Source organism: Dunckerocampus dactyliophorus, chromosome 6 (assembly GCF_027744805.1).
Source record: "Dunckerocampus dactyliophorus isolate RoL2022-P2 chromosome 6, RoL_Ddac_1.1, whole genome shotgun sequence".
Taxonomy (NCBI): Eukaryota; Metazoa; Chordata; class Actinopteri; order Syngnathiformes; family Syngnathidae; genus Dunckerocampus; species Dunckerocampus dactyliophorus.
This window is the reverse complement of record NC_072824.1, coordinates 19,870,721-19,882,547: the sequence shown is the minus strand read 5'-3', so window position 1 is coordinate 19,882,547 and position 11,827 is coordinate 19,870,721. Positions and strand designations below refer to the sequence as shown.

At 43.4% G+C, this 11,827-nt stretch overlaps 1 protein-coding gene across 10 annotated transcripts in view; it reads right to left on the bottom strand.

The window, feature by feature from the left end:
• Positions 1-484: 484 nt before the first annotated feature.
• Positions 485-11,827, bottom strand: part of grin2bb (glutamate receptor, ionotropic, N-methyl D-aspartate 2B, genome duplicate b) — a 139,335-nt gene continuing 127,992 nt past the window's right edge. For 8 of the 10 annotated variants that reach the window (XM_054778232.1, XM_054778234.1, XM_054778231.1 and 5 more), the window contains 2 exons: positions 9,704-9,942; positions 485-7,354 (listed from right to left, as the gene is read on the bottom strand). In XM_054778232.1, the coding sequence (XP_054634207.1) occupies positions 4,997-7,354; positions 9,704-9,942 (2,597 nt within the window). In that variant the 3' untranslated portion in view covers positions 485-4,996. The remainder of the gene's footprint in view (positions 7,355-9,703; positions 9,943-11,827) is intronic. The other 2 variants (XM_054778236.1, XM_054778237.1) reach the window with 2 other exon arrangements.

Below are 11,827 nucleotides of genomic sequence, written 5' to 3'. Positions count from 1 at the left end.
TTCAAGAAATTCATCTGTTAAGTTGTGCAAAAACATCCTGTCTTTCCTGTCTGCTCAGCACAACATGATTTAGGGCGCACTCACACTGGATCACTTCTATTAGTGGTGTGCAGTCAGGGCCTGCAAGGCCTTATCTGCTGGCCTAACCTATACCAGCAGCACTGACCTACATTTCAAACTTAAATTGTTGAATTTGTTCCATTAAATTACATTAATTAATTCCCAACAGTCTATTATCTTCTTTTCATAGCGTGTTTCTTGGCTGCAGTGCTTCAGGTCATGTACGTTAAGATTTCTTTTGTCCAATCAAATTTCAGCTTCTGTATGTCGGTATGACTGTAATCTGCCCAGGGCCTTCACAATCAGAAATGCTGGTACCTGTCACTTACACACTATTAGCAATGGGGCTATTTTTTTTCAACCAATCAGACTTCTGATTCGACTCTCAGGGCCAGCTTACAGGCCCGCAGTCCTGATTGGTTGATCAAAAGCAAAACTGTTCAACAAGCTAAGTCATGCCCTCAATGGCTGACTGGTCAGGAGATGTATTTTAATTCAAGGATTTTATAGTTTTGTCATGTTATTAGATAGATATTGATGGTGAACTGCCTCAGATGATGTTCTATTTATGCTTGCCACATTTGGCTGACTTTACAAGTACCGGTGTGTTGCCGATCGACGATGGAAATGAGTCACTAACTCGAAGCTACTAGCAGTATTGTAAGTGAGGCATATTAGTGACTGTGTATCCGAACATAAGGAGATAATGGTTAAAATATTGTAAAATATTGTATCCATGGTGATCGCAGCTATCCTACTTAATTTGTTGGAGTTGCCCTCTCTTTAAACGCTTGTATGGCGCATTGCTAGTGAGTCTATTGTTGCTCTACAAGGGGGACTCTGGTTTGAAACCCCACGGTGGCTCACGGTGGCTGATACTGGATGTCACGGTGCTTCCGCTGGTCTTTGAAACAGGGGAAGCTCAAACTTAAAGAAGAAGTTCAGCTTCCCTTGTAGCCAATGAGCAATCGCCACTGGCATTGTCTATTTATTAATGAATGCACGCACCATTGCGAGCAGTGGCTTGGAAGTTGGAGTTTTTTTGTGTATAAAAGTAAAAATTGACCAAAATGCCATGACAGGCTAAGTGGCCGAGCGGCACCCGACACAGCAACATGCCTCTGCAGCCAGTGGCGATTGCTCATTGACTGCAAGGGAAGCTGAACTTCCCCTTTAAATTTGTGCTTCCCCTGTTCCAAAGACCAGCAGCCGACAGTGATTGACAGTATGCCTCCTGTGTATGGATAGAAAGCTGTTACATTACGAAATACTACGGGTGTAACGGTACACAAAAATGTAATTTTGGTGTGGTTCAGTTTCTTGACGTGCTCGGGTCGGTTAATTTTTTCGTACAAAAAAGGCAAAAAAAAAAAATACTTAAAATGCTTTCATAAAAAAAAAAAGCCAAACATAACTTTTTTTTAAATAAGTGACCCATTTGGGTGATATTTCAAATAAATTAGACTCCAAGTTTTTTTTAAATAGAAAAATAACAATAAAATAAACTGTTGTATTGAAAGAATTGTTTAAACATTGTGGCACAATTACAGTTAAATAGCTCTCTGTTGCGCGTGAAGTCCAAACATCTGTCATAAGTGAAATAGCAGACTCATGTGATAGCTCGTTGACGACATCACTTTTAGCTTTTTCATAAAGTGCTGCTATAACTTTCTGGCTAAAGTGAGGACGTGATGGTATTTCGTAGAGAGGTTCAAGAACTTTAATCATATACAGTCATGGAAAAAATGATTAGACCACCATTGTTTCTTCAGTTTATTGATCCATTCTAATGTCTGGTACAACTAAAGGTACATTTGTTTGGACAAATATAATGATGATAACAAATATAGCTCATAAGAGTTTAATTTAAGAGCTGATATCTAGCAACTTCCATGGTTTTCTCGATAATAATCAAAATCACTTACTGTAGCTATAGCATTGTACTGCCAACAATTTAAGTCTTATGAGCTATTGTTGTTGTCATTGTTATATTTGTCCAAACAAAGGTAACTTTAGTTGTATCAGGCATTAAAATAAACAAGAAACCGAAGAAATAAGGGTGGTCTAATGATTTGTTCCATGACTGTACTTAAAGCCAGCGCTCTCAACAACTGAATATGGACGTAATCTTGTGGCTATCAAAACTCCAATACCATGTGTTACTGTTTGGCCCGAATTGTTTGCTAGAGGTTGTTTATATGCTGACGTTATTGGTGTTTGCACTAACATTCACTGCCGGGTGATGCCGTTTTAAGTGCGCTAACATGTTAGACGTGTTTCCTGCAGCACCCGATATCAGTGGAACAATGTCGACACACAACTTTTGATTTATCCACTTGCCTTCGTCTATCCGTAATTTTAACAGGGAAGCCAAAGTTCCCAAACAGGAGACCGTAGTGAGAATGGAGGGTCTTCCAGCTCAGGCTTCTCGCTCGCATTTGCCATGATGCCATTTGTCATGCCTACGCTCTAATAGCGTTCCTCCCTTTCAGTCAGTAGTGTCCGACACTCAGAGGTGTCCGTGCGGAAACTCGTCCAGGACTTTAGTTCCGTGTAAAGCGCTTACATCACTCTAGTAATAAATACATTTAATGAGAAAAATAGCATAAAATATAACGAAACGGTACGCAAGTGGACTGAACCGAACATGCAGAACCGAAACGGTTCAATACATCTATGTGAACCGTCACACCCCTAAAAAATGCTATCTATAACCAAAGACACAAATTCCAAAAACAGAACGACACAGGAACCTGAGGTCAAATGCTTGTTAAGTTTTGGAATGTAACCAGTATTTTTGGGAAAAATGTGCCCTCTAAAATCACAAAGACTTGAGTATTTGAGCAGACTTCAATTTGGCAAGCGTCGAAGGATTAACTACGTGCATAGGTTTTGCTTTTTCTTTGGCTTTTTGCAGATTTTTGGCAACACTGATTTAAAAAGCCACCCACACGGCAGCAGCGCCCTAATGCTGGTTCATTTAATGGCTCAAAGAACAACAAACACAAAATCTTTAAATGAAGACATTTTCATAAAAAAAAAACCTCAGGATAGCCAGGACAGGACGTGGAAACAGGGCATTTCCTTGGTCACCCTACTTGCCATGACTTCATAATTCAACACTATTACCGCAAACCTTCCTGACTTTGTGGATTATTTGAAGTCTTTGTGTTAATTTTTATGCCATCACAACAATGAATTAATTGATCTCCACGTAAAAAAGTGGAAATGGAAGCGAATGGATTGTGGTCGACTTTGGAGGTTCCACTGAGTTTGAGTTTGAGCAGCAGTTCAGAAAAAGAAGTGCAAAAATTCTTAAATCTGCGAACAAAGCTTCTTAAATACACACACAATCTTTACTCTCAAAAACAAAAATTTGACATTGGTTTAGATTTTAGGCGCCTACAGTATATTCAGACTATGCACTGTGCTTGTGTGAGTTACCACTTTTCACACCAAGCTCACTTGCAGCTGACTGGAGCTTAATTTTTCAGGGTCTTTCCTGTAAGTCATTAAAATAAAAAGCTTCTTTCTCAAAACGTCAAGTGACTCCTTTAAATATCAGGTAAGACGAGTCTAGAGCTGTGTTGTAAACAGTGCCTTTCCTTCATTAAAAATACAGTGGTAATACTCATTATGGCTCAGTCGTGACAACCCTGATCTGACATTATCTGTTGCCATCCAACACAGGCATATTATAGCCTTAATTATGACAGAATTAACATGCACAGCTGCTCAACCCAGCAACAGAGGTCTCATTCTGTCTTGAACACAGAAAGTGCGTTATGGCCAACTGAGTCAGTAAAAATGCAATTAAAGCAACAAGCAGGTGATCATTTACGTTCAAATGAATTTAAGGTTTTTATGGAGTCTCAGTTGATAAAGATGAAAATTATAATTGTGGCACAATGGCTTAACAATTACAATATTTCTTCTGAGGGATCAGATTTGAAAAATGTGAGCCTGCTCTCTATTTTCTATTTTCATTTGAGTTAAATAACAGTTGCCTGAATGTTTGTCATTGTCAAACTAACTGCCTTTTCATGCACGACTCCTTTGAAGAAAATTCCAGCAGATTTTACCCTGACATTGGAACAAACTGACTGCAGGTGAAACATTAATCCTTTAAGGCACATCCAGCTCCAAATGTGAGACCCTTTTGGTGAGAAAAAAAAGCAAATAAGGAAGGGCAAATCAGTGTGATGATGTTGCTTGTGCAGTTGAAAAAGAGCTTTGAAAAAGTAAGCCATTAAGTACATTGTACTTAGCAAGTCATGCCTTTTTGTCACATACACATCACAATACTCCAAAATTTAGAAAAGTAAAAAAAAACAAAACAAACAAACTCAAGCATAAAGATAGAATTAATTGCAAAGAAGAATCAAAAATGACAGGAGTGTCTAAAATATCAGAGATGGTCCACAAGTCTCCTGTCAAATTCGTAAGCTAAGAAACAACTAGAAACACTACTTGAATAAATCAAATTGGAAAACACCCCAAACCAATCATCTTGAAACACTTGAGTAATACTCAGCAATAATATTAACACTATTGGTACAATTGTTGTTAATTTACCCTGTTACTTCAGCAGTGTTGATTGTATTATCGTTGTGTAACAAAAATTGTGTTTTGGAACAATGAGCTTGTAAAGAGAACCTTGCCCTCCCACCCTCCTCCATCTGTCTATCCCTACCTCCTTCCCAGCACCACAATCCTCCCTTCTTGTTAAAAAACGTGCCGTCCGCCGGGCTGGACCACAGGTTGGCTTCAAGCAGCCTCATTGTCCAAACTGTTCCGTTTAGTGGCATGAGAACAAAACCCACTCATGTCGTCACCTTATCTTCACACAAAGAGGACACTGCACTGTGCTGTTTTTCTTGACTGTATGTTTTTCTCATTTCTTGTCTTCACCTGTTTCTTCTGGTCACTTCTTCCCTCAGACGTCTGACTCTATGCTAGAGAGCTTTTCATAGACGTGTCCATTGCTGGCACCGTTGAAGGGTCTCTGCCCCAAACCTAACGTGTCCCGGCCCCCAGGCATGAGCTTGTTGGCCCCCAGGTGGTTGCCCATCCCGCCTACACACAGATCTTTAGGGAACCTGGGGGCTACATTGGACATGACCCCGGCCGTGGCCGATGCGGGCAAATAAGAAGCGGCCCCCATGGAGCCCCGGAAGTCCCCTCCTCCTCGGCTGTTGTTGAGTAGCTGCTGCTGCTGTTGTTGCTGCGTCTGTGGCTTTTTGATGTAGTACGGTTTGGCACCGTGTAAAAGACACTGGTCATCGCCGAAGGTTGGGATGAAGGGGTTCTGGTTCACCTTATCTGGGTAGAGAGATTTAGACAAGGAGTAAGTCCCGGTGCCTCTGCTATCACCACCACCGCTCCCTCCCATCATAGCCCTGTCCCTGTCTCTTAGGTCTCTCTCCCCCACTGACCTCCGATGCAACCCACCTTCGCCTCCACGAAACAAACTAAAGGAGGAGCCTCCTTTTGCCCTGTCTCCGCCTATTCCTCCGAACACGGGAGACTCTCTTTCCCCTGCATACCTCTCAAACATATGAGCGTAAGGGCTGGGGCCCTCCATGTAGCGGTCTTTGTCTTTCAGGCTCACGCTTCGGGGCTGGCCAAACTGGCCCCCGCCACCCCCGCCGACTCCTCCCATGCGTCCTGACCCCTCCCTCTGCAGGTCCACAAACGTATCATAAGAATGCTGTCTCCTTAAGACCCTCCCACCTGGCCCAAGCTTCCTGCGCTGTGCCTGAGTTTGTGTTTGACCCCCTCCTATGTTGTTCTTCCCTCCAGAGAACACCATGTTGTTATCCTCGCTGATGTTGTAAAGGTTGCTCGGCTGAATCTTACAGGAGTCACAGCGTTTGCAGCTAGCAGAGCTTGGGCGACTGCTGGTTCCCCCAACCCCACTAGCTGGACACGAACCTCCTAAACCTCCACCGTGGTGACATACACTGTGGCAGTTCCGACACTCCCAGTCACCTCCGGCTATGCCTCCTCCTCCCAGTCCAGAAACTGCCTTCTCCCAGCAGGTGTGGGCCTGCTGACCTGCCGACACAGACCCAAGCCCACCTTTAGAGTCCTGCTTCTTGCCTTTACCTTTGAGAAAGTCCTCCACAGGAACTAAACTTCTACAGATACCACCACCGCTACCGACGCCCACACCACTTCCTCCACTTCCACCCTCTTGCTCCCACTTGCCCTCCTTAGAGCGGAATTGGTCAGCATAAAATTCCCTCAAGTTCTCTTTGTCTTTGCGGAATAAATAAGGTGAAGAGTTACCCCCTCCTCGCTTCCGCTCCAGTGGAGGTGAGATGGTGCGGTGTGCCAGGGGCCCGTGAGGGAAGTGGTGGTGGACGGTGTGGTGGTGGGGTCTCCTCCTGAAGCCGCTCAGCTCTATCTCGTCCTGCTCCCGTCTGCACTTGGCTGAGGCTGGCCTCTTTTTCAGGCTGTCCCTGTACTGTTTATGACGTTTGGCGTTGCCCTCCAGATTGCCGTAGGTGACGGTGTGAGTGGAGATATCCGACACGTCAGAGCGAATGTTTCCATCGTCACCCCCTGAGCCTCCCCCGCCCCCACCTCCACCACAGTACCTCTCGTGACCCCCAATGAGCCCTGTGCTGGATGCACCTCCTTTGAATGAAAACCTCCCGTACACATTGCTTCCCTTGAACCCAACCTGGTTGGAATCCGCAGGGGGGTGACCTGCAATCAGGTCAAACTTATTGGTATTCCTGTGAGTCATGGAGGGGCGGGGCTGTGTGGTAAAGATGGGTGCTACTCCTCCCCCCAAACTTTCACAATCAAACATGCCCCCTTCCAACGAGCTAGCACTGCCTAAGCTACGCGGCCTATTAGGTGGGGGGCCGGACATACCCAAAGCCGAGACAGGGTGGTGGTGCCGGTAAGGGTCCTGGTACAAGTTGTTGTCCTTCAGGGGCAAGTTCCCAAAAGTCCTCTCCACCTCGCTGATGTAGTCCGTGAACATGTTGTCCTCTTGTAAGTAGGGCGGCGCTGACTTACAATCTGCAGGGTGCCCCACTAAACTGCGTCGGTGCTCCTGGATGTCATAGATGGCAGACTCGCGACCACTGTGATTGTATTCCAGGGCCGCGTGCGGAGAACCATTAATGCCGGGCACTGCAGTCATGTCTTTGGCAGTGCGGAGCAATCGCAAGATGTTCGAGTGGGTGTTGTTCATATTCTTCTTTATGCTCGATGAAGGTGAGTCAATGGTCGACTTGTTTTCTTCAATTTGGACGCCATGAATGCAGCTGTAGATACCCTGGAATATGGGAATTAGGAGATGAGTAGGGAGGTCAAGGGAGAAAGGAAGGGCACGGAAGATGATGTGAGAGAAAAAGGAGCAAGAGTGAGAATAAGAAGGTATGAGCCAAGAACCAAAAACTTCATAATTTAGAGAAGGATTAGTGAAAGTGTCTGTCATGACGGGTTGGTTAAATCTTAATTCCCTGTGAGCACTTGAGCATGAAGTCAAAAGTGTGTGAGGAAATTTGCGGTTTCCTCCAGGCCATTTCCACAACACCATTTTTAACTCACAAATATAACGCTCTTTTGTTGTTGTTCGTTGTTTCAAAGAAAAAAGAAGGTTGTCAAGGGTCACAAGTAGTCGAGTTGTACACATACCTGACATTTGTGCAGAGAGCATTTGCTGGTTTGACTGTAGATGTAAATGTCAGTGTGAATGATTGATAGGCTATACTGTATTTTCCCTGTGATTGACTTGAATCCAGCCCAGGGTATGTCTTTTCCCCAAAGTCAGCTGGACTCCAGCTTGGTAGAAGTGGTAGAAAATGAATGCAGACAACATTGTTGTCATGTCAACTACTCACTGTTGAGGGGTCAAATCTGCACATGGACAATCTATCTTTTCTGAAAGGCAGAACAGTTACTTGTTCCTGATAAATCAGTAGTCAGTGGGATATCTGACGTCAGCCCAGTTCTCTATTGTACTCCTTTTGTCTGTTTGATCTGTTTCCGGATGTTCGAGTGAATGGCAGTTCCTCCAGAGGGAATAACTGACAATCTTTTCACATCTCAAAAAGGTAACAGAACAAAGATTACTGGTACACCGATGTGACTTTTCCTTCCTACTCTTTGTCCTGTTACCAATCATCATTTCGCATTTTCAGTGTTAAACTAGGCATGGAGAAAGACGACATGATCCCCTGAATACAAATAATGTATTTCAAATAGACTTGAACTTGGCCCGCCTCCTCCATTCGTGAAGTGTACCATGACATTAGATCTCAAGTGTGCTCAAGCACGGCACGCATTGCCAAGTGTGAGTGTGCCTTAAATCTCAAAGCCCCCAAGTAAAAAGCCATAAAACATGACAAATATCACACTTTAAGGAGCAATAAAGACAGAGTTGTGGCTTCACACTGCACATGGACACCAGAAAAAAAATGCTTGAGTATTCAATGCCAGTTTTGGCTTCTAACTTCTGTCCGGTCAGTGTGAGTGGGTGTTCAACCAAATGATAATTGGAAACTGCTTCAGCTTGCACCCAAACAAATAAACACTTGTGTCTTTTTGTTTGACAAATGTTAACTGAGACTATTTAGGCGCACCAACCTCCCTGCAGAAAAGGTAACATTATGCAAATGAATTACTCCTGGAATGGCTATTTCTGGGGAACAAAACAGCCTGCGATAACACTAAGACACCTTGTTAAATGGTCCGTCAGAGAAACGCGGTAAAGTACTGTAAACTCTTCCGGTATTAAGACTATTGGATCACAAGCTCCAAATGTGCCACGTAGTGCTTCAGAATAGATGATAAACAATATCTATTCATAATGAATAGAGATGTGTGCAGTTTTTGCACAAAGTAAATAGATCAGACCAACTTTCAAAATGTACACGGTTTCGCTGTATATGTATATGAGTTAGTGAAGAGGAAACATGGAAATGGGCTAAGTGGGCTGTAAACTTGTGCTATAAATAATAATAAAAAAAAAAATAGAGTCGATAAAAGTTCAAAATGTGTTTTATTCATTGATGTTCCACCCCAGTCCTTAAAGTGAAAAGTAATGAGCATCTCAATGCGAGACAGCGAGACAGCGTGTTTGTTGCAAATCAAGTAAACAAACAAGGTAAACATGACATGAAGCCATGCTATATGCTGACATTATGCATAAATAAGTGACATAAATGGCGTAAATTCCTCTCTCCAATTTAGTAAGCGGTGTTTTGTTGTTGTTCTACTGTCAGACACTGTACTGTACTCAGAAGTGGCAATTCTCTCGACTAATCAACGGATAGTAGGGTGTTTAGCTCCTGTACCATACTGTTGAAAAGTGTGTCGGTACGGATCTGATTTTTTTGGGACCATTGATAGTGGAAAAGCCCAAAAATGTGTATCGTACCGAACTAAACCAGACCGTACTGCTTTGTAGAAACTGAGGCTTAGATAGCAACTTAACATTATCGGCCACTGTTTTTGTTGCAAAGTGAAAATCTGAGCTGCAAAAGAGATGTGAGTCATCATATCTCATTATACCTCAAAAAAAGTCAGAAATCTTTCCACTGTGACTGGTACTGACCACTGTGTTGATGTCACTGTCAGGACGACAAAGGTCAAAGCCAAAATAAAACACATGCACACTCACCCTGCTAATGGAGAAGGTGACCCCGGGCTTTCCGGAACACACGCCCATGAAGCAGAAGCGCAGCTGCCAGTAGAACAAATGTTCACAGATGAAGGTGATAAATGACAGAACCATGGCAGCCCCAAGCATGTAGAAGACCCCTGCCATGTTGTCTACATCCAGCTGACTGCTCATCACCTCGTTCTTCTCATTGTGGCAGATACCTGTAAGCCATAAGGCCTCCAACTCCTCCATCTCACCTGGAGGGAGCAGAGACACATTATTGGGAGGTTAGTGATATGTGTGAGCCGCATGGAACCTCGGGTGTTTCCACGTGCAAGCGTGAGCTGGGGCAAGAGGACACATTTTTTTGGGTGGCTAGTTGAGGCCAAAAACAGCTCAGGTCTCATGTATGGGGAACAAATGTCACGTTGCATTATTTGAACTCAACGCCCCGACAGACGATCATCCTCATTAAGGAGTGCTTATGCAAGGGTGATCATTCTTTGTTGTGGGAAAAAAAACAACTGCCTGCTGGGACTTGACAATCCTCAGGGAGGAAGTGTACATGGTCATGTGACAAGTATTTCCACCCTAAAATGGCTCCATCTTAGTTCCGTATCCCTGGGGGCTGCCAAGGGGGGAGGACACGTCCAGAGAGATTTGCTGGATTTGCCCCGATGGTTGTGTGTGTGTAAGAGAGAGAGATCAAGTGGGGTATAAAGTTCTCCAATGCTTACATAACATGGTAATATGGTTTGTGCAAAGGAGCATGAATGAGTTTATCCTAGAGAGGTGTTAAGTTGCTTTTACTGAGGTCTCTTCATATAAGTGGGGTCTGACATACTTTTTAGATAAATAGATGGCAGTTCATTCATTGATTACATCCTCTAGAATAAATTCAATAACATGACCAGACGACGTCTTTTACCTGGACATGTCATTTTTTGGGACTCAAGATTTTCTGAATTAATTCTTTCATTATTCAGCATCTGCTGGTCTACATGACAGTGATTGGTTGGTCACGTAACTTATTCATGTGAGCATTGGTCGGCCAGTCTAGATGTCAATCATTACAGGTAGCCCCCACTGTTTGGGAGGTCATGTGACTTATTCTTTATGCAAACATTGATCAGCCAACATGTCAGTCATTATCGGCAGGAATAGTGATCAATACGTCATGTCACCTATTATTCATGCAAACATTCGCCAGTCTACATGGCAACCATTTCAGCACCATCACTCACTGTAGGGTACAGTTTCTCAATGTTTATCATTTTTCAGGACACAACCCCGGTTGTGTTGGGGAATAAATTGTGGAGTCCCCCCCGCCTCCTCCCTTTTGTGCCACTAACTCTTTTTTGGGTCAATTTTAAAATGTTCATGCTTTTTGCTCAGAGGTGTCGTGCACCTCTCTGGCAACTCTTTCTATTTAAATTCCACTGTAAACTTCAGCTTCACAGGTGCCACTTCTGCTGTGCAGCCAATGTGTGTTGTGGTAAAGACGTCTACTGTCATAATAAGGTAATTGCAGCCAAACAGTGGCACCACCTGTTAGAGTGGAAGCCATTATTTGAGTAAATACACACATTTCCGTGTGTTTATGGAAGTACTGATTACTGCAGTCTATGCTCTCAGTCATGTGCTTGTGGCAATTTCAAGGATTTTGTGCAATGGGAGTCAATATTTTCTTAACCAAAAGATTCCACGTAGGAGATTAAGATTGCAGTTCGTGTAGAACTTGCTGCGACATCTGTTGTGAGGAGTGTGTGGGTGGCAGGAGCCGCTTCACTGACACTTAAAAATACTATCATTTTTGACTAACCATAAGAACGTTTGCCTACATCGATGAGTATCTTTATCCAAGTCTTGCACGGAAAACCATGCCTTTCGATGACTTATAGGTCAGATATATGCAACCTGACTGTTCAGACTGTAGCAAATCGGATACATATCGGATTTATCTCTACATACGAATGAGGCCTGAGTTGCATTTGAAAAAAATGCAAATTGTACTGTTCACACTGACATGAAACATTCCGACACAGGTCACATATGAGCAAAAACAGTCTGAATTGACCTGCAGTGTGAATATAGCCTTACATATTTACAGATGCAACATGCATTCAATATCTAGTGAAAACA